The sequence below is a fragment of the Macrotis lagotis genome, chromosome 8 (genome assembly GCF_037893015.1).
Source record: "Macrotis lagotis isolate mMagLag1 chromosome 8, bilby.v1.9.chrom.fasta, whole genome shotgun sequence".
Lineage (NCBI taxonomy): Eukaryota > Metazoa > Chordata > Mammalia > Peramelemorphia > Peramelidae > Macrotis > Macrotis lagotis.
Genome location: NC_133665.1, coordinates 48,777,117 through 48,804,047, shown reverse-complemented (window position 1 = coordinate 48,804,047; position 26,931 = coordinate 48,777,117). Strand labels below are relative to the sequence as shown.

Below are 26,931 nucleotides of genomic sequence, written 5' to 3'. Positions count from 1 at the left end.
TAGACCTTTCATAAGCCTCTTTGAGGCTTTACCTGTTGGCATTGTCACTTCTTTCTTCTGAGTTGTTATTTTTATTGTCCCTATCAGAATAGTAGCTAAATCAGAATAGTTGGTGCTTTTAGTTATTTTTGTTTTTTGCTCATTTTGATAGTTAAGTCTGCTACTGGGTGGCATGGGGGAATAGTACTTGGGGGTCCAGGGGCCTGGTCCCTGGCTTTCCATTCTGGCATCTCTAGGTGTTCATGGTTTGTTCCCTTCATTGGGGTAGTTCAACTCAATGTTGCCTGCTGCACCAGTGTTTAGGGACTTTAACTTTGCCTTCTAAGTTTGGATTGGGACCCTCCCTGCTGGCCTGGAGAGCTGAGCCCTAAGTTGTGCTATGGCTAAGAGACTCTCACTAGATTCCCAACTCTCCAGCCTTCTCTGGATCATACTTCTTTTTGCTCACATGAGACAGTCCTTTTCTGAATTTCTTCCAAGGTATCTTGAGTTGAGAATGTGTTTCACTGTTTCTTTTAATAGGTTCTGTCATTTTACGGTCTGATTAAAAGTTTCATTTAAATTTCAGGAAAAGCTCCAGGAGCTTCCTAATCTTTTGCCAACATCTTGGCCCCACCCAGGAAGTACCATAAGATGTTTATATAGGAAAGCTAGTTCTATGCCTCAAATGCATAACATGACTGGACCAGATATTATCAACTTGGAAAAGGAACTCATTTTTATTATTTTAATTTAAATCAGAAAGGCTAATCAAATATCTATTAATTACCTGTCAAATATAAATAGTACTATACTAGGATACAAATAAAACGAATGAAAGAATCATTACTAACAAGCCCTTTACAGAGTCTAGATGGTCTTCCATAGCACCTGATTTCAAATATACATTTTTTTTTTTTAGGTTTTTGCAAGGCCCAAGGCCAGGTACTCCTAATTCCAGTGCTCTATCCATTGCACCACCTAGCGGCCCCTCAAATATACTTTTGTTAAATATCTGTTATGTCAGATGAAGGTGGATAGTGAGAGAGTGTTTTACAGACTGCACACTTCAACTAATACAGTGTAAGCAGTTAGAAGGACTTAATGAAGTTTAAATTTAAATTTAAATTTAAATTTAAATTAAACTTGATGAAGTTTAAATTTTAAACACAATAGTTCATTTATTATGATTTTTTTTAATGAGGTGTAAAATTCTTTGATTAGCTGAAGAAAGAAATAGCTTATTGGCTGACCAAGGCTAGCATCAGGAGTTGTTAAATACTTAAAGGAATTTTAGCAAAAGTCAGTCTAGTGATGAAAGCAGCCTAGCAGTGGAGAACTCAAAACTTCTGCTCTCTTGAAGTTCTCTTGATGAGAAGAATTTATCCCCATCTTTCCCTTCTGCTCCTCCCACCCCCAGCATTGACAATGTCACAGGCAGAATGAGACCAGTAGGAGGGTGGGGAAGAGAGAGAGCCAGAGGAAGCTAGAACAAAGGCTCAAAAGAAACAGAAAGATAGTCACTCAAGGGAAGAACCATCTTCAAGGAAAATAACCTTTTCTGGCTGGCTAGTTCAACCCCCTTCATTTTAAGAATGAGGAAAGTGAGCTCCAAAAGATTATATGAGATTAAAGTTAAGAGGTCACCTAAAGTTTTACAGCAAGTTAGCAATAAAGTTCAGGTCCCAAAACACTATATTTAGAATTTCTCTCTTAAAATAATTACATGAAAGAAAATTCTCTTCTCCAAAAGCTCTGTGGCATATTTTGTCTGATTTCATTTCAATTAGAAAGTACCTTCCAATTTGGAAAGATATGGAGAATAACAATATAAGTCTATATGAAGAATACAAATAACTGTATTAAGTATTTACCAACTAAAGGAGATAAATCTTCCAAAAGCATAAAAATTCACACAATAATTTCAACATCATAGGTATTTCTTTCCTTTCCTTCCCTTTCAAGAGATATCTAGGACATCATTTTATTCACACTTAGAATAGTAAGAAAGTGTGTGTGTGTGTGTGTGTGTGTGTGTGTGTGTGTGTGTAAATAGCAGTAAGGCAATATATTTAAAATAAGTAAAAAAAAAATTTTATCTCTTTACCCTAAGATCTGTTACAATTTAATCCTAACAATATCTTTAAAAGGACCTGTTTGTATAAAAATAGTCAGAGGTACCTTTCTATTTGCAGCAGCAAAAAGTTGAAAAAATCCATATATGTTAATAATTGAAAAATTGTTGGAAAATGTATGTTTTATTAGCATATTAAAATATCATGGTGCTAGAAAAATAATAATTTAGAAGCATATAAAGAAATAAAGACCTATTATAATGTTGCAACATAAGTGCAACTTGAAGCATACATAGTTATCTAAAGCATTTATTAAGAGTTTACTGAGGGGGCGGAGCCAAGATGGCGACATGAAGGGATCCAGTCTTAGGAGCTGAGCTCTCTGATAAAACTCATCAGCTAAGGACTCTAACTAAACTTTCGAGAGACAGAACCCACAAAAGGACCCAGTGAGGCAGTTCTCCTACTCAAGGTAACCTGGAAAAGAGCAGAAAGGCTCTGCTCCCCGGGATTAGAGAGGCGGCCTGCCAGAGGGGTGGCCCGCCAGAGCGAAAGAACTTCAGCCTCCCGGAGGCAGCTCCAGGGCGCTGGGAGCCAGGGCTCACAGCAGCGGGGGAGTCTCCTGAGTTGCACCCTGGGAAGCACCGGGCACAAAGTGGGGGAACAGCAGGGGACCTCTGCCAGAGCGAGCCCGTGGAGCCCAACCCTCGGGGCACACAGCAAGCAACTTGGTCTTTTGGCAGCCCAGATCCAGGAACAGAAGCAGGCTGAGCTGGCAAGCAGGAGCCCTGAGGGCATGAGCCTATTGAGCTGAGGGAGGGGAGTGAAGAGAAACTGTGAGCTCAGTCCTCTGCCTCTGGAACAGGACTCTGGGGCTCTGACCACATTCAGATCCTGATCACAGTCTAGGCCCCCCCATAGAACAGCAGGCCCCCCCACCTCAGCCCTGTGGCAGAGGGGGGTGATTATGGTCATTCACAGACCAGGAGGGAGGACAGAGCCTCACACACTGAGATCCTTTTGGGAGTATCCCAAAAGCTCAGGAAGCACCCCAAACCAGGCTCAGGCTGGGAAAATGAGTAAGCAGAGAAACAAAAGGAAGACTATTGAGAAATATTTTGCAAATGAGCCCAAGAAGAATCAAAATACTCAGTCTGAAGATGAGGAAGCACAAGCTCCTGCATCTAAAGACTCCAAGAAAAAACAGAAATTGGGCTCAGGCTATGATAGAGCTCAAAAAAGACTTTGAAAATCAAATGAGGGAGTTGGAAGAAAAACTGGGAAAAGAAAGGAGAGAGATGCAGGAAAAACATGAAAATGAAGTCAGCAGCTTAGTCAAGGAAATCCAAAAAAATGCTGAAGAAAATAGCATGCTAAAAACCAGCTTAGGTCAAATGGATACAACAGTTCAAAAAGTTATTGAGGAGAAGAATGCTTTAAAAAGCAAAATTGGCCAGATGGAAAAAGAGATAAGAAAACTCTCTGAGGAGAACAAATCCTTCAGACAAAGAATAGAATTCAGGGAGATTGATGAATTTACCAGAAATCAGGAATCAATACTTCAAAACCAAAAAAATGAAAAATTAGAAGAAAATGTGAAATATCTCATTGAAAAAACAACTGATATGGAAAACAGACGTAGGAAAGATAATTTAAAAATTATTGGAATACCTGAAAGTCATGATCAGGAAAAGAGCCTTGACATCATTTTCAAAGAATTACTACAGGAAAATTGCCCTGATATTCTAGAAGCAGAGGACAAAATAGAAATGGAGAGAATCCACCGATCCCCCCGAGAAAGAGATCCCAAAAAACCAACCCCCAGGAATATTATAGCCAAATTCCAGAACTCCCAAGTCAAAGAGAAAATACTACAAGGAGCCAGAAGGACACAGTTCAAATATCGTGGAGCTGCAGTCAGGATCACACAGGACTTAACAGCAACTACATTGGAAGCTCGTAGGGCTTGGAATACAATATACTGGAAGGCAAAAGAGCTTAGAATGCAGCCAAGAATGAACTACCCAGCAAGGCTGAATGTCCTCTTCCAGGGAAAAAGATGGACTTTCAATGAACCAGGGGAATTTCAAAATGTTCCTTTTGGAATGGCCAGAGCTGAACAGAAGGTTTGATCTTCAGATACAGGACTCAGGTGAAGCATGGAGATTGGAGGAGAGGGGGGAAATATGAGGGACTTAATGAGGATGAATTGCATGTATTCCTGCATAGAAAAATTACACTGATAATACTCATATGAACCTTCTCAGTTAATAGAGCAGGTAGAGAGAGCTTTTATAGTTGAAGCACAGGAGAAAGCTGAATTCGAAGATGTAAAAATGGAGTCAATAGAAAAAAAAAAGGAAATGTAATGGGAGAAAGAAAAAGGAGAGGGGGAATAGTCCAAGACATTTCACATAAGATTTTTTTTATTACAATGAGCTATTGCAATGATATGGAAGGGGGGAGGCAAGGGGGAATGAGGGAACCTTTGCTCTCATCAGAGATGGCTAGGAGAGGAAACAGCATATATACTCAATGGGGTAAAGGCATCTGGAGTAAGAAGGAGGGGGGAGCAGGGGGAAGGGGTGGGGATGTGAATAAAGGAGGAGAGGATGGACCATGGGGGGAGAGTGGCCAGATATAACACATTTTCTTTCTTACTTCATGCAAGGGGCTGGGATTGGAAGGCCTGCCCAGGACCATAGGGCCAGGTGGATTCTGGAACTAAGGTGGTATGGGGGCTCAGGGCTTCTTGGCCCCAGGACTAGGGATCTGTCTGCTGTGCCACTCAGTGACCATACAGCAGAGTCAGAGTGAAAGGAGAGAGAAAATATAGTACATGGTAGTGGAGAAATAAGAAAGGAGGGAGTTGCGATCAGCAATGGCAACGGTGGAAAAATATGGAAGTAACTTCTGTGATGGACTTATCATAAAGAATGAGATCCACCCATGACAGAGTTGTTGGTGTTGGAACAAAGACTCAAGCACATTTTTTGTTATGATTATTTGGGGGAGGGTGCAGGGCAAGTGGGGCTGGATGGCCTGCACATAGCAGGGTGATCTTTGGGTGTCTGGGGCCGGATTTGGACCTAGGTGCTCCTGGCTCAAGGGCCAATGCTCTGCCTGCCACCCAGCCACCCCTACTATCATTACTATTTTATTTTATTTTGGGTCTTTTTTTTTTTCCCTTCTTTTTGGTTTTTGCAGGGCAGTGGGGATCGGGTGGCTTGCATGTCACATGGCTGGGTGATGGTTGGGTTTACGATGCTGGATATGGGCTCAGGTGCTTGTGACTCCAGGGTTGGTGCTTTGTCCATTGTGCCACCTGGCCATACCTACAATTATTACTATTATTTTTTTTAATTTTAATTATTTTTCTCTCCCCTTCACTTTTTTCGCCCAAGCAAGTCTATCTACATTCATGGGGAAGGAGGGGTATTTTGTTTACTTGTAAACAAGAATATTTTATTAATGTAAAAAAACATTTGTATGAAATCAGAATAAAAAATAAATTAAAAAAAACAATTAGTGCCCAAATAAACTATACATATCATAGACAAAAAAATTGAATAAAGAAATGAATAAAGAAAAATTAAACCAAAAAAAAAGAGTTTACTATGTGCCAGCCATTATGCTAATTATATATATATATTTTTTCTCTTTTTTTTTTCTTTTTAGGTTTTTGCAAGGCAAATGGGGTTACGTGTCTTGCCCAAGGCCACACAGCTAGGTAATTATTAAGTGTCTGAGACCGGATTTGAACCCATGTACTCCTGACTCCAAGGCTGGTGCTTTATCCACTACTCCACCTAGCTGCCCCCTATATATATTTTTAAAAAGAAAGAACATATCTAAATTAATGGTTGTAAAACTTCATACAAACTAGGAAAGGGACACAGAATTGGTCAACTCTTGTTAAACATTAGGGGCTTTATGTAACTTTGCATATTTATTTGCTTTTGTCAAATTTATGATCATTTTAAAAAGCTAAAGAAACCTTTTTGCCATTTGATAACTTATTAGAAACTTAAGGGAAATTTTTGCTTTGTTTTTGAAATTTTAAGTTTAGGCTATCAAATTTCTCCTTTATTAGGTAGTATTTACTATAGTTGCTTATTAGTTTCAGATTAATAAATCCTATTTTCTATGTACATGAACATCACTTTATGCCTTTGACAGTTGTTCCAAAATAGTTGTGCATATGCCAATTTTTGGCCAGTCCAATGAATGAACATATGTAAAATGTCTTGCAACTCTTTTTTTTTTTAGGGTTTTTTTTTTTTGTTTTTTTTTTTGTTAGGCAATGGGGTTAAGTGTCTTGCCCAAGGCCACACAGCTAGGTAATTATTAAGTGTCTGAGACCGGATTTGATTTCAGATACTCCTGACTCCAGGGCCAGTGCTCTATCCACTATGCCACTTAGCCGCCCCTGCCTTGCAACTCTTAAAGCATTTCTTATGTTATTAATTTTAGCAACAACAATAAGAATACTATTTATTAAATATATAATATGGGAAGCCTGTGAAATTTTTTTTAAGTCTTGAGAAGAAATCTTTATGTGCAGAATCCTTTTAGAAAATAATTCCTCATTTTAATGTAGGTTCAGATGGTCACTTTCTGGGTTTGCTTACACATTAGGTGGAGTCCTATGCATATGCTGGTAGAAGACCCACATAACAAGGAAGACAAGAAAGCTCTATCTATGATAACCAATGGCTGGGTAATCCTGGGCAGTTCCCTTAAGTTCTCAGTGGTAAGCCTCTAGGTTGCAGAGTAGCTATCAGTCTGTATTGGTGCATCTCTACCCCATGAAATAACAGGTCAGGTTTTTTTTTTTAATAAAGGTTATTAAACAAAAAAGGAGGCATTTTTTTCCTTTAAAAGTATTACTATGATGAAATCACTTTCACCTTACCTGTCTTCTTTAATAACGTCAACAAAATGAGCATCTGTCTTTTCTCGAATATTCTTGAATCTTAATGGAAGAAGAGCAGATTGATCCAAGCTCACCCCTGCCCATCTTCCTTTCTCTTGTAACATCTCATACAATGATGTCTGGCTGTTGGTGAGCTTCTCTTCCTGAGGGGGATTTAAAAGACCATTCTGGGCCTTTGGACTATGTCCTCCAGAAGCCTGCTTCATAACAAAAACAATAAATAAAGAAATTTAAAATATTTCAGGATAGATATTACATTTATTTTAGAAGACATGCTATATACATATTTACATGGAGGTTGATGAATATATTATATATATGTATGTATATATATATATATATATATATATATATATATATATATATATATAACTCATTATTTCCAAAGGTCTTACTGATCCAAGTCTTAAGGATCTGTTTAGATTTAAAGAGGGCTGATCCATGAGAAAGTTAAGAGACATTCATAGAACATTTCTATCTTAATATAACCATGCCTTCAAAGACAAAGGTCCTATGATATCACTTTCTGACACAATACTGAACTTAGAAATCAAATTTAAAGGTAGATGTGAAATGTATAAAATGAAAATGAAATGGAATGACTTGTTTCAAGAGATGATGAACTCTCTCAACACTTTAGGTCTCCTAGCAGGCTAGATTAGCATTAGTCAGAGGAGGTGGAGCCAAGATAACTGAGTAAAGACAGTAACTCTCCTGAGCTCTCACTCAAACCCCTCCAAATACCTTTATTTATTTTTTAATTTTTTAGGTTTTTTCAGGGCAAATGGGGTTAAGTGTCTTGCCCAAGGCCACACAACTAGGAAATTATTAAGTGTCTGAAGCTGGATTTGAACTCAGAGACTCCTGACTTCAGGACCAGTGCTCAATCCACTAAGCCACTTAGCCACCCCCCAAATACCTTTAAATAATGACTCTAGAAAAACTCTAGAGTGGCAGAACCCACAAGAAAAGATGGAACTAGGAGGACAGGAGTTTTCATTCAACCTCAGACATTTGACACTAATTACCTGTGTAACCTTGGGCAAGTCACTTAACCCTGATTGTCTCACATCCAGGGTCACCTCCAGGCTTCCTAATTCATTTCTGGACCCAGATGACACTGGAGGAGAAAGTGAGGCTGGTGACTTAACACAGCCCCCCTCACTCAAATACAATTCATGTGCTTGTCTTGACATCACCTCTCTGATGTCATGGTCTTCTTTGAGAATGAAGGACAGGGGTGGCTAAGTGGCACAGTGCACTGACCCTGGAGTCAGGAGTACCTGAGTTCAAATCCGGCCTCAGACATTTAATAATTACTTAGCTGTGTGGCCTTGGACAAGCCACTTAAACCCATTGCATTGCAAAAAAATAAAACCCCTAAGAAAAAAGAGAATGAAGGACAAACATCATCACCACCACAGAAGAGCCCAAAACTTACAGCTCCTCAGAATTACCTCTTGAACAGCTGCACAAAAAACCTGAAGCTTGGGATGGTGCCCCCTACGTGGGAAGCAGAGCCCACTTTATCATAGGGTTGAAAGTCAAGAAATAGACTGGAAAATGAGCAAATAGCAGAAAAAAATTATGACTAGAGAAAATCATTATTGTGACAAGGAAGATCAAAACATACATTCAGAAGATCAAAGTTCTTGCATCCAAATCCTCAAAGAAATATGAATTAGTCTTAGGTCATGGAAGAGCTCAAAAAGGATTTTAAAAATCATCAAAGAAAGGTAGAGGAAAAATTGGGAAGAGAAATGAGAGTGATACAAGAAAATCATGAAAAGAGAGCTAACAGCTTAGGAAAAGAAACACAAAAAATATTGAAGAAAATAAAAACCTTTAAAAACAGAATAGGCCCCATGGTAAAAGAGGCATGAAAATCCAATGAAGAGAAGAACACCATGAAAAGCAGAATTAGTCAAATGGAAAAAGATGTACAAAAATTCACAGAAGAGAACTCCTGGCATCTAGGTGGCCCAGTGGATAGAACACTGACCCTAGAGTCAGCAGGACCTGAGTTCAAATTTGATTAACTAGCTCTGTGATCTTGGGCAAGTCGTTTAACCCCATTGCTTTGCCAAAAAAAAAAAACAAAACAACTGACTAAATGGCAAAGGAGAAACCAAAGTTTACTGGAGAAAATAAAAGTTAGAATTGAGCAAATGGACTTAATCATTTTCAAAGGCATCAAGAATCAAACAAAATTAAAAGAATGAAAAAACAGAAGAAAATGTGAAATATCTCATTGGAAAAACAGCTGATCTGGAAAATAGATTCAATATTTAAAAATTATTGAACTACCTAAAAGTCATGAAAAAAAAGAGCCTAGACATCCTCTTTCAAGAAATTAACAAACTATCCTGGTATTCTAGAACCCAAGGGTAAAATATAAATTGAAAGAGTCCATTGATCACTTCCTGAAAGAGATACCAGTGAAAACTCCTAAGAATATTATGCCAAATTCTAGAGTTCTTAGGTCAAGGAGAAAATGTTGCAAGCAGCCAAAAAGAAATACTTAAAATATCATGGAGCCACAGTCAGAATAACACAAAATTTAGCAGCTTCTACATTAAAAGATTGGAGAACCTGGAATATGATATTCCAGGGCAGTAAAAGAGCTAGGAATACAATCAATAATCACTTACACGCAACAAAACTTAATATAAGGAAGAAAAATGAATATTCAATGAAATAGAGAACTTTCAAGCATTCCTGATGAAGACTAGAGCTGAATTTCAAATACAATATACAAAATAAGAATAAAAAGGTAAACAGGACAAAGAAATCATAAGGAATTTGATAAGGTTAAAATGATTATATACTCCTACATGGGAAAATGATATTTATAACTCCTAAAAATTTTCTCATTATTAGGGCAATTAGAAGGAATATACATAGATGGAAAGCAGAGGTGTGAGCAATATGATGGTATGATTATCTAAAAAAAATTAAATTAAGGGATAAAAAAGAAGAATAGGAGAAAGAAGAGGTAGAATGGGATAAATTATTTGACATAATGGAGTCCTTAAAGACATTTTATTATAGAGGGGAAAATAGGAGAAGTGGGAAGAGGAGAACCTGAACTTTACTTTCATTAGAATTGGCTCAAGGAGGGGGTGGCTAGGTGGTGTGGTGGATAAAGCACCGGACCTGGAGTCAGGAGTACCTGGGTTCAAATCCAGTCTCAGACACTTAATAATTACCTAGCTGTGTGGCCTTGGGCAAGCCACTTAACCCCATTTTCCTTACAAAAACCTAAAAAAAAAAAAGAATTGGCTCAAGGAGATTCCTTTTTTGAGGGAATACACACATTCAGTTAGGTGTAGAAATCTATTGGACCAGGGGCAACTAGGTGGTGCATTGGTTAGAGTACTGGGCCTGGAATCAGGAGGACCTGAGTTCAAATTTGACCTCAGACAGTTAATAGTTACCTAGCTGTGTGAGCTTGGGCAAGTCACTTAACCCCACTGCCTTGGGGGGAAAAAAAAGAAATCTATTGGACCATACAGGAAAATAGGAAAGGAGGGGGAAAAGAGAAGAGGCAGGGAATGGATAGAAGAGGAGGAAATATGAGAAAGGTAAAAGTCAGAAGCAAAACACTTTTGGGAATGAACAAGGTAAAAGGAGAAAAAGAGTAGGATAAATAGGAGAGAAATAGGATGGAATAAAATACATAGTTGATAGTCATTATTATAAAAAAATTTACAGTGTTTGTCCAATAAAGACTTCATTTCTCAAACACATAGAAAATTGAGTCAAATTTATAGAAATAAGTCATTCCTCAACTGATAACTATTTAGAGGACACAACCAAGCAGTTTTCAGAAAAAAATATTCAAAGTTATCCATAATCAAATAAAAAAAATGGACTAAATCACTATTGATGAGAGAAATGTAAATTAAAACAACTCTAAGCTACTACCTCATACCTGCTAGATTGCCTAATATGACAGAAAAGAAAAATCACAAATGTTGGAGGGAAAGATTAAAATACTAATGTACTATTGGTGAAGCTGTATACTTACTTATTCAACCATTCTGGAGAGCAATTTGGAATGATACCCAAAGGGCTAAAAAAAAAAAAAAACCATGCATACCTTTTGACTAAGCAATACCACTATTAGACCTGTATTTCAAAGAGATAAAAAACAAAAGGGAAAAAGGAATAATCTGTACAAAATTATTTGTAGCAGCTCTTTTAGTGATGGCAAAGAAATAGAAATTGAGAGAATATCTATCAATTGAAGAATGACTGAAGAAGTTGTATATGATTCTAATGGAATGTTTCATATGTATATGATTGTAATGGAATGTGCTTTAAGAAATGATGAGCAGGGTGCCCTGAGAAAAAACATGGCAAGACTTATATGAACTGATACAAAGTGAAATGAGAAGAACCAAGAGAACAATATATATATATATATATATATAGTAAAAGCAATACTGTAAAATGATATACTATAAATAATTCAGTTATCTCAGTAATACAATGATCCAAGACAATTCTGGAGGACTTACAATGAAAGGTGCTCTCTATCTCCAGAGAAAGAACTAGTAGAGTAGGAATGCAGATCAAATATATTTTTTTTTCTTATTTTCTTTATGTTTCTTGCATTTTTAATGATTTTCTTTCACAGAATGACTTACATGGAAATGAGTTTTGTTTCACTAAACATGTATAACCTATGTCAAATTGCTTGCCTTCTCAATGTGAGAAGGGAGGAAGAGAATTTAGAACTCAAAATTTTGGGGAAAGAAAGAATGTAATATTGTTTTTACATATAATTGGGGAAAAATATTAAATAAGATTTTTAAAAAAGGTTAGTACTAGTCCTTAATGCAGATGAACATTTTATTATGGTAGACTTGGACTGTTAACTATCTGAGGGTCTATGACTCTACCTTAAGCTAGATTATAATAATAGTCCTGACTGATGTCTCTCTTCTAACCTCCTTTTGAATCTGGTTTACTTTGCACCCAGTTATAAAATTATTGTTCAAATTGCATATTATTTTCTGCTTCAGACTTATTGTAGCTTACCTTTTGTTTTCTGAATCATGTTCAGACTCTGCTTGGCTTTTAGAGGACTCTAGAATTTGCTCTTACCCATTCTAAGTCACTATACTTGCTGCTTTTTGTTAGAGCATATACTATTCTATAATCAGGCTGTTCTCAGTATCTTCTGCTCATGACTTAGTCATTCAAATCAAAGACTTTTGTTCCTGCTATCTACTTCCCCACCATCTTCTCTTATGGAAATAGTTATAGTTTTTTGCCACTATTTATGGTTTATAAAATACTTTTCATACAACACAAAGTAGTTTAAGTATTATTATTATTATTATTATTATTCTGTAGACAAAGATAATGAGGTTCAAATTGTTAAGTGACTTGTTCATAGTCAAACAACTACTTGTGTGTACACTAAACTGTCTTTCCAATTATAACTCACATTTACTTTAAGATTTTCAAGATATTTTCCTTATAATAACTATGTATTGCAAAGAGCAAGTATTAATATTAACATTTTATTTGTGAAGAAATAGAAACTGAGAGAGGTTAACTGAGTTGCCCTTGGCAATACAGGTAGTAAACAACATAAATGAGATTCAAAAGTAATTTTTCTTTTGATCCAGGCATCTAATATGCGGCCCCTGAGATTTAAAGAGAAAAATAGAGCCTGGCATTTCTGGCTATATGGATGAACAATGGTTAATGTTTGGGTCTACCTGATTGAAAAAGTATATTCTCTTCTATGAAATTGCTGAAATTTAAAATCATCTAAAATGGTGTAAAACTGGAGTCAGATGAGAATAATAAATAGATTCAATAGGTCTCGAAAATGTGGTCTCCTATTTCTAATTTATTGATGAGGAAACTAAGTCAAACGGAAATTAGGTAACTTGCCCAGGATTACACACTTGGTAAATATCTGAGGTCATATTTGAACTCAGGTCTTCTTGACCCCCTGAACTCTAGCCATTGAACCACTAGCTGCCTCACCTAGTTATGTATTAGGTATGTAACTATGTACCTTTGTATGAATCACATTGAATTACATACTCTTGAAGTAGATGAACTTTAAATTCAAACTGGACTAGAACAACAATCTTCTTTATACTATATACCTAAAAGATAGTCATCCAATTCTTACTTTAGACCTTGAATGAGTGAGAACCCACTCTCTCCTAAAGGAAACCATTTTATATTTGGGTAGACTTTATTATTAAGAAGTTTTCCCTTATATTACATCTCTTTTAATTTATATTATTAATATTAATAATATAATGTTTATATTAATACTTTAAAAAATCTATATTTAAAAATAATTAATAGACTTCACAGATATATTAAATTTTTAAAACTAAGTGTGGTCTCTAAACACAGAGATATCTAATATTAAGGCTCACACCTGAAAAACCTTAGACAACCCTGCCTGGTTTGAATCACCTCCTTTGACAGATTTTCCCCTGATTTCTCAGTGCATATTAATGCACTGTTGCCCTTGTGGTGAGTACTGCCTACTTGTTTCTATTTCACACATGCTAACTTTGTTTCTCCTTTCAAACCTGTGAGCTCTCAGAAAGCAGGAAGATGTTTATCCTTGATTGACACCTTGTACAGCATGACACTGAGCACAGAACAAGGGTACCCTACTCTTGAGAGGCTCATTTAGAATCACAATTCTGGAAAAACTTTTGTGATGCTTCCTCACAGCTCGGAGTCAAGCAAATTAAGTTTTACCTTCAGCAGGTTAAAAAATAAAATAAATGGGGAAAGAAGAGTTGTTACCTTGGCATTATTTTTATGCTCGTCATGACAGCCATTTTGAATTGCTCCTTCTTCAGAACTGGCTTCACAGGTGGGAGCAAATGTAACACCACATGAAGGACATGTCTGCAAGAAGAAAGAAGTTCAAGTAAGGAAAATCATCAGTATACAATCAGTTTCATTTCTATCTGTGGTCATATAAAATGGTTGTAGAAAAATGGAAAACATTTAAAATTAAGTCTAAATAGGTTTGAAAAAAGAAAATCAATTAAATTGAAAATATTCAAAGACATGAAGAATACTGATAAAATTTTTTAAATGCCATAGAGTAAATGCACTCCTAAAGTCAAGAAGCATTGTAAATAGAAAAAAAAAATACAACTTGAAAGACATCCTCAAATTAAAAGAATTATGCAGGAGTTAACACTAAAAAGAAAATTACAAGATCAAATAGAACTAGTCAAAAGTTTCAAAAATGAGATAAAAATGGGGTGGCTAGGTGGCACAGTGGATAAAGCACCAGCTCTGGAGTCAAGAGTACCTGGGTTCAAATCCAATTTCAAACACTCAATAATTACCTAGCTGTGTGGCCTTGGGAAAGCCACTTTAACCCCATTTACCTTGCAAAAACCTAAAAAAAAATGAGATAAAATCAAAGATTAAGAGGTGCAAAAAAATTCAGAAAAATAATAATAAAGAAATGACCAATATGGAGAATCATAGAAAATTTAAAAGAATAAATAGAATCAACCAAAATCAGATTTATTATAGTAGAAACTGTTCTTACTATAGATTTACTCTAGTCAAAACAACTGGAGGAAATAAAAGTACCGAAAATCATTAAATTATAAAAACAATGGAAAACATGGAATCAAATGAGGAATGTGGAAAACTGATCACACTGAACAAATCTCAGGATTTATGACATTTCCCTCAATTTTAAAAAAATCAAAGAAATGGAATAGGACATTCTAGAAAATTGTCAAAGAAAAATTTTTAGATCTAGCAAAACCTTATAGCAATTTACATTTAGAAAGAATTTGCAGGACCCTGGCAAGAAAGAATTAAATTCATAATATTCCTAAACATTTCAGTTAATCTCTCAATATAGTAAGTAAAAAGAGTATTTCAAGTTTCCTGAAGACAAAAATGAACTAACAAAGGACATTAATCAAGATCAAAGTAGATTTCTCAACAAGCTAAAACACAATTGGGAAAATTGCAATAAAACACAGATAAAATTAAGAAGCCTAGGTCATGAATGCAGGAAACATGTTACCTACCAAATAAAGTTCAGTGTGCTCTTTCAAGGCAAGAGATGTGCATTTGAAAAGCAATTACATACCAAAAGTAGGCAGAAAGAAATATCTAATTCAAGGAAATCTTCCAAAAATAGTCAAACTTCCACTCAAAAATAAGGTTTCAAAATAATACATTCTTCTAAAGTCTAGATAAACCACGTACAAACTACTAATAAAGAATGAAATAACCTCTCAGGTTTCTTCTAGCTCCCACTCTATGATCCTAGAATGCCTAAAAGTTTCATAAGATTTTTTCAGAGAAATAGAAAACAAATGGGGGAAAAAACTCCTAGAAGAAAAAGGAATAAGAACAAGATAATCCTAAATTCTCTCCTTCCCTCCAGTTCCTCCTCTACCCATTGAGAAGGCAAGCAATATGCTATCCATTATACATGTAAAGTCATGCAAAACATTTCCCTACTAAAGTCATACACAAAAAGGGCAAGACAAATAAGGAAAATGAAAAAAAAAAGCTTACTATACTTAGAGTTCTTCAGTTCTATTTGGAAGATGGATATTATTTTTCATCATGAGTCCTTTGGATTGTCATTGATCATTGTTAGGTCTTTCATAGTCAATTACCATTATAACATTCCTATTACTATGTATCATGTTCTCCAGGTTCTGCGCACTTCACCTTTCATCAGTTCATATAAGTCTTCCCAAGTTTTTCTGAAACCATTCCCTTCATCATTTCTCACAACACAATAGTATTCCATCAGATTGATATACCCCAACTTGTTCAGTCATTCCTGAATCAATGGCTATCCTTTCAATTTCCAATTCTTTGCTACTACAAAAATATCTGTACATATAGGACCCTTTCCTTTTCCTTTGAACTTTTTGATATATGAACCCAGGAGTGGTATTTCAGGGTCAAATAATATGCACAATTGTTTGGAATTATGCCCAAAGGGCAACAAAAATGTGCATACCCTTTAATCTAGCAATACCACTACTGGGTCTATATCCTGAAGAGATTATGAAAAAAAGGGTAGAAACATCACTTGTACAAAAATATTCATAGCAGCCCTGTTTGTGGTGGCAAAGAATTGGAAATTAAGTAAATATCCTTCAACTGGGGAATGGCTTAACAAACTGTGGTATATGTATGTCATGTTCTATTAGAAACCAGAAGGGATGGGAATTCAGGGAAGCCTGGAAGGATTTGCAAGAAATGATGCTGAAAATTAAAGCTTCTCTGAGGTACCACCTCACACCTCTCAGACTGACCAATATGACCAAAAAAGGATAATGATCATTGTTGGAAGGGTTGTGGGAAATCTGGGATACTGTTACACTGTTGGTGGAGCTGTGAACTCATCCAACCTTTCTGGAGAACAATTTGGAACTATGCAAAAATGTGCATACCCTTTGATCCAGCAGTACCACTACTGGGTCTATACCCTGAAGAGATGATGAAAAAGGGTAAAAACATCACTTGTACAAAAATATTCATAGCAGCCCTGTTTGTGGTGGCAAAGAATTGGAAATCAAGTAAATGTCCTTCAATTGAGGAATGGCTTAGCGAACTGTGGTATATGTATGTCATGGAACACTATTGTTCTATTAGAAACCAGGAGGGATGGGAATTCAGGGAAGCCTGGAGGGATTTGCATGTACTGATGCTGAGTGGGATGAGCAGAAGCAGAAAAACACTGTACACCCTAACAGCAACATGGGGACGATGATAAACCTTGATGGACTTGCTCGTTTCATCAGTGCAACAATCAGGGACAATTTTGGGCTGTCTGCAATGGAGAATACCATCCATATCCAGATAAAGAGCCGTGGTGTTTGAACAAAGTTCAAGGACTATTCCCTTTAATTTAGGGGGAAAAACCAGATATCTTATTGTCTGATCTTGTTATCTCTTATACTTTTTGTCTCTTCCTTAAGGATATGATTTCTCTCTCATCACACTCAATTTGGATCATTGTACAACATGGAAACAAAGTAAAGACTGACAGATTGCTTTCTGTGGGGGGGTGGGGGGAGGGAAGTAAGATTGGGGGAAAAGTTGTAAAACTCAAATAAAATCTTTAATAAAAGAAAAATAAAAAAAAAAGAAATAATGCTGAGCGAGATGAGCAGAACCAGAAAAATCAGATCAATCTTTGTAGACTTGCTCATTCCATCAGTGCAACTATCAGGGACAATTCTGGGTTATCTGCAATGAAGAATACTGTCTGTATCCAGAGAAAGAATTATGGAGTTTCAACAAAGACCAAAGACTATTTCCTTCAATTTAGGGGAAAAAAACCCTGTTATCTTATTATGTAGTTTTGCTATCTCTTATACCTTATTTTTCTTTCTTAAGGATATGTTTTCTCTCTTGTAACATTCAAGTTAGATCAATGTATACCATGGAAATAATATAAAGACTAACCCTTCTGTGGGGAAGTGGGGGGAGGGAAGCAAGAATAGGGGGAAATTTGCAAAACTCAAAATAAATAAAATCTTTCTTTATAAAAAAAAAAGAATATACACAATTGTATAGCCCTTTGGGCATACTTTCAAATTGTTTTCCAGAATGATTGGATCAGCTCACAACTCCATCCTCAAGTACATTAGTATATCTATTTTTCCATATTCCCTCCAGCATTTGTCATTTTCCTTTTCTATCATATTATCCAACCTTTTATGTGTGTGATAGGATAACTTAAGAGTAGTTTTAATTTCCATTTCTCTAATTATTAGAGATTTGGAGCCTGTTTTATATGTTTATTTATTGCTTTGATTTCTTCTTCTGAAAACTGCCTGTTCATCTCCTTTAGACATTTACTAAATACTCCTAAACATTTCAGTTAATCTCTCAAATTATAATGCTCCATAAAATAATTCTTTCGTAGTTTGAATGACATGATACTGAACAAGAAAGTTAATTTATTTTTCCAAATTCTGTTTTATTATATATAATATATGTATACACACACAAACACATATATATTTATATGTATCATATTATGGTCTACCCATGAGCAATTAATATCTCTGCAGTTGGGGCAGCTAGGTGGCGTAGTGGATAAAGCACTGGCCTTGAAGTCAGGAGTACCTGGGTTCAAATCCTGTCTCAGACACTTAATAATTACCTAGCTGTGTGGCCTTGGGCAAGCCACTTAACCCCATTGGCCTTGCAAAAAACAAAACAAAAAAAACCCCAAAAAGATATCTCTGCAGTTGATTAGATGTTTTTATTTGCATGAAGAGAATTTTTAAATTGTGTTCATTTAGTTCCTGTGTGTGACTTGGCAAGTAAACTCCCAAGTATTTTACATCATTTGCAATTATTATTTTTTTATTTTTTTTAAATTTTGAATTTTTTACAATTTTCCCCCCACCCCCCCACAGAAGGCTGTCTGTTAGTCTTTACATTGTTTCCATGGTATACATTGATCTAAGTTGAATGTGATCAGAGAGAAATCATATCCCTAAGGAAAAAAAATAAAGTATTGTGCCTGATTGTTGCACTAATGGAATGAGCAAGTCCATGAAGGTTGGTCATCACCTCCACGTTCCTACCAGGGCACACACTTCCTCTGGTTCTGCTCATCTTGCTTAGAGTCAGTTCATGCAAATCCCTCCAGGCTTCCCTGAATTCCCATCCCTCCTGGTTTCTAATAGAACAATAGTGTTCCATGACATACATATACAACAGTTTGTTAAGCTATTCCCCAGCTGAGGGACATTTACATTAATTTCCAATTCTTTACCACCGGCTGCTATGAATGTTTTTGTACAAGTGATTTTTTTTATACATTACTAAAATATTCTTGTTTAAGAGTAAACATAATACCCCCTCCCCCCCCCCAATAGAGACTTTCATGAGAAATAAAGTAAAGGAAAGAGAAAAAAAAATGTGTTTCAGTCTGTGTTCTGATACCAACAGCTCTGTCTCAGGTGGATCACATTCTTTATAAGTCTGTCATAAAAGTTACTTCCATATTTTTGCACTGTTGCTGTTGCTGATTATAATTCCCTCCATCCATTCCTCCCCACTACCATCTATTATATTTTCTCTCTCCTTTTACTCTGTCCCTCTTCTAAAATGTGCTGTAGGGTAACTGAGTAGCACAGCAGACTGATCACCAGCTCTGGGGTCAAGAGGTCCCAAGCCCACATACCACCCCTGAGACCCAGCAAACCACTTGGCCCCATGGTCCCAGACAGACCACCCAATTCCAGCCCCTTGCAAGAAGTAAAAAAGAAAATGTGTTATAGCTGATTGTTCTCTCCTATGATCTAACCTCTCCTCTATCACCCACATCCTCCCCTTCTCCTTTCCCCCTTCTCTCCTTTTTACTCTAAATGTCTGTACCCTGTTGAGTATGCATGCTGTTTCCTCTCTGAACCATTTCTGATGAGCATGAAGGTTCCCTCATTCCCCTCATCTTCATCTGCAATTATTTTAAACTTAATTTCTCTATTTTTTTCCTGCTTGGTTTTGTTGTTAATATGTAATAATTCTGATAATTTATTTGGATTTATTTTATATCCTGAAGTTTTGCTAAAGTTAATTGCTTCAATTAGGTTTTTTTTTTTTGTAAGGCATATGGGGTTAAGTGGCTTGCCCAAGGCCACAGAGCTAGGTAATTATTAAGTGGCTGAGACTGGATTTGAACCCAGGTACTCCTGACTCCAGGGCCGGTGCTCCATCCACTACACCACCTAGCTGCACCCTGTTTTGTTTTTTGTGTGTGTTTTTTGTTTTTGCTGATTTTCTAGAGGGCTAATCTCTAAAAACTTCAGGGAAAGAAACTCATTCCTCAGCTGTATGACATCTTTATGAAAAACAAGCACCAGTAATTAAATCAACACACATTTATATAATGTAAGGTAACCTTTCATGGGAAGGTTCTAGCAACTGGTGGAGGCAGAAAGGTCTCCTGAAGAAAGCTGAGTCTGATTTCCAACCTGAAGAAAACCAGGGGTTCTAAAAGATGGGGAGATATGAAAGGAAGGTCTTCCAGGGCTGAGAGACAACCATGCAAAAGCAGAGACAGGAGAATGAGTGTTATATGTAAGGAACAGCAAATTTTTCAGTGGATCATGGAGAGTGTAAAGGGGGAATACTAAGGATGTGTGAAGAGAATCTCATCCTTCCTGAGGATCAGAGAAGGATGCATGGAGGGCTACTCCAAGAAACATTATCTTCTCAGATAACTTTCAAGTATAGATTATTAGAATTAAAAATCAATTAGTACTTTAAGAAATTGAGAGCTAAACCAGTTTAGGATCTTACATGAAGTAAAACACACTCTTATTCATGAAAAAATAACCATCTATGGATCAATATGGCCAGATGCAGTGTTAACATAATTTCTGTGAACAACTGACAGCTTTTATAAGCTGCTAGTCTGATATTTAGGGGAAAAAACCCCAGGTCTCGTATTCAGAAAACCTGGGTTTTAATACTGATTCTTAAATCTATTTATTGTGTGATCTTAAACAGGTCAATTAATCTCTCTGAGTCTTTCTCAATTGAAAAAGGGGGATAAAAACACTTGCAATATCTACATTACAGGGTTACTGTAAGAAAAAATGTATTATAAACTTAAAAATATCATGCAAATATGAGCTATTATCATCACTAAGAGAGGAGGAATTTAAATGTGTAAAATCTGTTTATAGACACTTAGAAAGTAATGAGATTATTTACAGAGATAAAACTTCCTAATGTTAATGAATTTAATGAATTCATTAATAAATTCATTTGTTAATAAATATTATAAAGGCCACTGACAGGCGACTAGGTGGCACAGTGGATAGAGCACCGGCCTTGGAGTCAGGAGTACCTGGGTTCAAATCTGACCTCAGACACTTAACAATTACCTAGCCATGTGGTCTTGGGCAAGCCACTTAATCCCATTGCCTTGAAAAATCTAAAAAAAAAAGCCACTGACAAACTAGAACACAAGCAAATAAAGATGACCAGAATGACGATGGAAATTACATCATAAGTATAGCAAAAAAAGAAAAGTCTTAGGGAAAAGATATGAATTGAGTCATGGATGGGCACTGAAAAGATATAGGAGATAGCTAAAATTATGTGTTTTCCACTATCAAGATCATATACCTAGGAATTCTGCATCTTTATGTTTTTTTAGAACTAATTTCCTTTCCAGATTAAATGCTCCCTCAGGAAATGCTATTTTTTTACTTCTTCCATTCCTAATCTTGGTTGTTAGACACAATAAATAGTCATTGCACAATTTTGGCTAATTGTTTTCACTAGAACAAACAACTGTATGTACTACTTTGTGCTTAAATTTGGTAGTAAAAGGACAAGAGAAGCAATGACTTTTGTCAAACGCCAGAGGGTGCAGAGTAGATGTATAATTGACTCTTTTCAATAGGTTCTTATCCTAAAATTTTTTACTGAGCCTAGACAGGTAAAAAATTCTATACTGTCTCTTCTCATTCTTGTTAAGGGTTTGGTTGTAGATTTTGTATTTTATGTCTAAAACCTTCTGATCCCATCAGAATTGTAGTGGTGGCATGGAAAGTAAATAGACTGGAGGACTAAAACTATTTGTCATGCTTTAGGACAGTGGTATTAATGGATAGATAACTGGGGCTGCATTTGCAATAATTCTTCACCAAAAAGCACATGGCTTGCTAGTTCTCCTGTAGAATCTAGGATGGGATGATACAAAAAAATAGATTAGATGATCTTTAAAGTCCCTAAGAAATGAACAGGGGTAGGGGAGGAATGGTCTTGGCATCAGGAAGGCCTGGGTTAAAATCCATACTGCCCCTGAACTAGGTAAGAATGGTGTTCAGCTTCTTAGGGTCCCCAGGCAACTATCTAAGACTGCACATAGTAGATAAACTGTTAATCTGTACTGGTGGAGGGGGTTTCCACACTATGAATTCCCTATACAAAAAAAATTCTGAAATTCTATGAACCTACACAAAGGTCTTTACAGATTAAATATGAAAGGGCTATTGGGACTAGAGGTGGGGAGAGTAAAACATTCTTTTTTGTAGGAAGAAACAATTGATTGTCATTTTAATCAACTTTTCAATATCTGTAGCTTTGTGATTTTTTTCTCCCTCTTTCAGTTGTTATATGTTCAAATCTAAGCTGAGTTCAAAATTTTTGGCAAGGTGCTCTTTTTATTTTAAATTTTAGAAAGGTTTTATTTATTTTCAGTTTTACAATTTTTCCCCCAATCTCACTTCCCTTCCTAGCTAGTTTGCTAGTCTTTACATCATTCCCATAGTATGCATTGATCTAAGTTGAATGTGATAAAAGAATAATCATATCCTTAAGGAAGAAACATATAGTGTGAGATATAGCAGAATTACATAATAAGCCAACTTTTTTTAAAAAAAATTAAAGGTAATAGTCCTTGGTCTTTGGTTCAGACTCCACAATTCTTTCTCAGGATACAGATGGCATTCTCTATCACAGATACCCCAAAATTGTGCCTGATTGTTGCCCTGTTGGTATGAGTGAGTCCAGTAAGGTTGATCATCACTCCCATGTTGCTGTTGAAGTGTACAATATTATTCTGGTTTTGCTCATTTCGCTCAGCATCAGTTCATGCAAATCCTCCCAAGGCTTCCCTGAATTCCCATCCCTCTTGGTTTCTAATAGAACAATAGTGTTCCATCACATACATATACCACAGTTTGTTAAGACATTCCCCAATTGATGGGGAACTGTCCTCAGTTTCCATTTCTTTGCCACCACAAAGAGAGCTGCTATGAACATTTTTGTACAGGTGATGTTTTTACCCTTTTTCAAAATCTCTTCAGGGTATAGACCCAGTAGTAGTATTGCTGGATCAAAGGGTATGCACATTTTTATTGCCCTTTGGGCATAATTCCAAATTGCTCTCCAGAAAGACTGAATGAGTTCACAGCTCCACCAACAATGTATTAGTGTCCCAGATTTCCCACATCCCTTCCAACATTGATCATTGTCCTTTCTGGTCATATTGGCCAGTCTGAGTGGTATGAGGTGGTATCTCAGAGATGTTTTAATTTGGATTTCTCTGATAATTAGTGATTTAAAGAAATTTTTCATATGACTTTGGATCACTTTGATTTCCTCATCTATAAATTACCTTTGAATAACCTTTGACCATTTGTCTATTGGAGAATGGCTTTTTTTAAAATTCGACTCAGTTCTCTGTATATTTTAGATATGAGTCCTTTGTCAGAAACACTAGTTGTAAAAATTGTTTCCCAATTTACTACATTTCTTTTGATCTTGGTTACTGTGGTTTTGTCTATGCAAAAGCTTTTTAATTTAATGTAATCAAAATCATCTAGTTTGTTTTTAATGATGTCCTCCATATCTTCCTTAGTCATAAACCGTTTCCCATTCCATAGATCTGACAGGTAAACTACTTCTAGTTTGCTTATAATATTGTTTTCTATGTCTAGATTCTGTATCCATTTTGATCTTATCTTGGTGTAAGGTGTGAGATGTTGGTCTAACCCAGATTTCTTCAATACTAACTTCCAATTTTCCCAACAGGTTTATCAAAGAGAGAGTTTTTATACCAATAACTGAACTCCTTGGGTTTATCAAATAGAAGATTACTATAATCATTTCCTGCTATTGCACCTAGTCTATTCCACTGATCCACCACTCTATTTCTTAGCCAATGCCAGACAGTTTTTTTTTTAGGTTTTTGCAAGGCAAATGGGGTTAAGTGGCTTGCCCAAGGCCACAGCTAGGTAATTAATAAGTGTCTGAGACCGGATTTGAACCCAGGTACTCCTAACTCCAAGGTCAGTGCTTGATCCACTTCACTGCCTAGCAGTCCCCCCAGAGAGTTTTGATGACTGATGCTTTATAATATAATTTTAGAGCTGGTAGGGATAAGCCACCTTCTTTTGCACTTTTTTTTCATTAAATCCCTGGAAATTTTGACTTTTTATTTCTCATATGAATTTACTTACAATTTTTTCCTAACTCATTGAAGTAATTTTTTTTAATTTTGATTGGTAGGGCACTGGACAAGTAGTTTAATTTTGGTAGAATTGTCATTTTTATTATATTTGCTCAGCCTATCCATGAGCAGTTGATATTTGCCCAGTTATTTAAATCTGATTTTATTTGTGTGAGAAGTGTTTTATAATTGTTTTCAAAAAGTTTTTGAGTCTGCTGTGACAGGGAGACTCCCAGGTATTTTATATTGTTTGAGGTTACTTTGAATGGGATATCTCTTTCTAGCTCTTTCTGCTACATCTTGCTAGTCATATATAGAGATGTTGAGGATTTATGAGAATTTATTTTATATCTTGTGACTTTGCTAAAGTTGAAAATTATTTCTAGTAGTTTTTTTTAGATGAATTTTTGGGATTCTCTAGGTATACCATCGTTTCATCTGCAAAGATTGGGAGTTTTGTCTCTTCCTTCCCTATTCTAATTCCTTTGATTTCCTTTTTTTCTCTTAGTTTTGAAACTAACATTTCTAATATAACGTTGAATAGTAGTGATGATAGTAGGCATCTTTGTTTCACCCCTGATCTTATTGGGAATGACTCTTAGTATAACCCCATCACATATAATGCTTGTTGATGGTTTCAAATAGATACTGTTTATTATTCTAAGGAACAATCCATTTATTCCTACATTCTCTAGTGTTTTTAGTAGGAATGGGCACTCTATTTTGCCAAAAGTTTTTTCAGCATCTATTGAAATAATCATATGATTTCTGATAGGTTTGTTATTGATATAATTATACTAACAGTTTTCCTAATATTGAACCAACCCTGCATTCCTGGGACAAATCCTACTTGGTCATGATGTATTATCCTAGTGATAACTTGGTTATCCTAGTGATAATGGTAAAGTACTAGGTATTTTTGTGGGACTACAATATGAACTTGTTTAATGACAAGTTGATAAACCTAAGGTAATATATCAGAGTAACAAAGCACTAAGTAGCCTGCTTATAACAAATAATAGATGAAGAGATAGACAAACACAGACTGGTAGATAAGATTTGGAGATGACCCACCTAATATCATCAAATCAACTGGATTTCCACCTTTGTGGAGTGTAGAAGAAGGCCCCAGCTTTGTAATCACTCCCTCATTTCTTATCTTCAAGAAGGGTACTAGATTTGGAATTATATCTATTCATTACACAGATATTTGAAGTCAAAAGATATGATTCTTTTGGGGGATTAGGATAAAAGCCACTTTTCCTGTTCATTCTATGAAATAGTTCTTCCCCAGAGCTGGAAGGTAATAGCTTACTCTCAGCTGGCTTGATGCAGAAGTACTATGAAGCACTTATTATACAAATCAGCCATACATAAGAAACAAACATCAAAGCAAGCAGTGAAGCAATAATGGGAAAGTTATCTAGATTAAGCAGTATAATATATAAAAGTCAGGGCTTTGTGATCAAAGTATAGGATGAAATTTCAGCTTAACTGGAGAAGGATTTCATCCTCTAAGTCTACTCTCAAGGCTCTCTGGAATTACAGGTATTAGGAATCAAAGGACCTAATGGAATATCATCTTTTCCCCAAATGTCTATGACTCCTGAGTTCTCCCATTCATTTCCCAATCACCTTCCCAGGAGTTATCTTTTCTCTATTTGCTCTATCTTCCTCTCTTGCTTCTACTTATTTCTCTCATTTCTTTCCCAACACAGCATCACAGGGCCATTCTTTAGGGAATAAGTCCACAGGGGAGAGAAAAGTTACTCTAATAAAACCAGGTCCTTTCCTATGGCAAAAACTAAAAGTGTCTGCCTAAATCCTTTGAAGTTTGATAATGATGGAAAGAATGCCAGGTTGACAGGAAGGGGATATTGACTCCATTTTGTCATTTACTGAGCATATCATTTCAATTATCTGGACCATGATTCCTTCCTCAGCAAAATGAAAAGATTGGAGCACATTAGGTGTTCTTAACATAGGGTCTGTAAAGTTGCTTTTTAAAAAAATATTCTGACAACTTTATTTCAACAAAATTATTTTCCTTTTTAATTCTATGTATTTTATTTTATGTATTCTGAGAAAGGTATGATTGGCTTCAACAAATAGCAAAGGGATCCATGACAGAAAAAGATTAAAAACTAATAATAGCTTGTTACAGTTATAATTTACAAAGTAATTCAAGATTAACAATTACTTTAAAAATATTTTATCTTCTCAACAATGCTAGGAGGCAGATGATATTATTATTCTTATTTTACAGGAAACTGGGGCAGTGATTATGTGCTTTGTCTCATGGCAAGTAAGTATTTGAGACTGGATTTGAACTAAGGTCTTCCTGACTCTAGGTCCAGGGCTCTGTCCATTGTGCCACTTAAGAGCCTTTTCAACTATATAAAAACCTCTAATTTTATGACTCTCTAACTTCCCAAACAGTGACTCTCTAAGAAATTCAGATGTGTGAAAGTGATTCTCACTATATCAAAAGCCTTGTAGCTGTGGAGGTTTAGGAAGACATAGATAAACAAAATTGACTGATAGGAAATGTTACTGGTATGGCACATAGGAAATGTTATTGGTATGCATCTTTAATGTAGACTTCTTAAAAGGTCTTGTCAGAGCCAAAGATAAGCTTAGTTTTTTTTTTTGCTTAAAGCATACAAATTCATTCCTAATCCTATTGCCCTGATTAATATGTTTTTTCACTTAATCCTCCACTCTCTTCTTCTCCTCCAATCCATCTACAGATTAGTATTTTCAAAGAATTCTAATAATGCTACTTTCCTATTCACTTTCCTCCCTCATTACATAAAGAATAATGAAGGACAAACTTCTTACCTCCAATTTAAGGCCCTCTAAACTATGATCCCAATGTATTTTTCTTGCCTTTCTCTTCCACACCCCAATCCACATATCACTGGGTTGTTCTCTATTTATATCCCATAATTTGC

At 35.9% G+C, this 26,931-nt stretch overlaps 1 protein-coding gene across 2 annotated transcripts in view; it reads right to left on the bottom strand.

Moving 5' to 3' along the window:
- Window positions 1–26,931, bottom strand: part of ADCY9 (adenylate cyclase 9) — a 248,917-nt gene that overhangs the window by 64,996 nt on the left and 156,990 nt on the right. The window contains exons 3-4 of one of the 2 annotated variants that reach the window (XM_074196856.1): window positions 13,789–13,893; window positions 6,970–7,190 (exon numbers count right to left, since the gene is read on the bottom strand). In XM_074196856.1, coding sequence (XP_074052957.1) covers window positions 6,970–7,190; window positions 13,789–13,893 — 326 coding nt within the window. The remainder of the gene's footprint in view (window positions 1–6,969; window positions 7,191–13,788; window positions 13,894–26,931) is intronic. The other variant, XM_074196857.1, reaches the window with a different exon arrangement.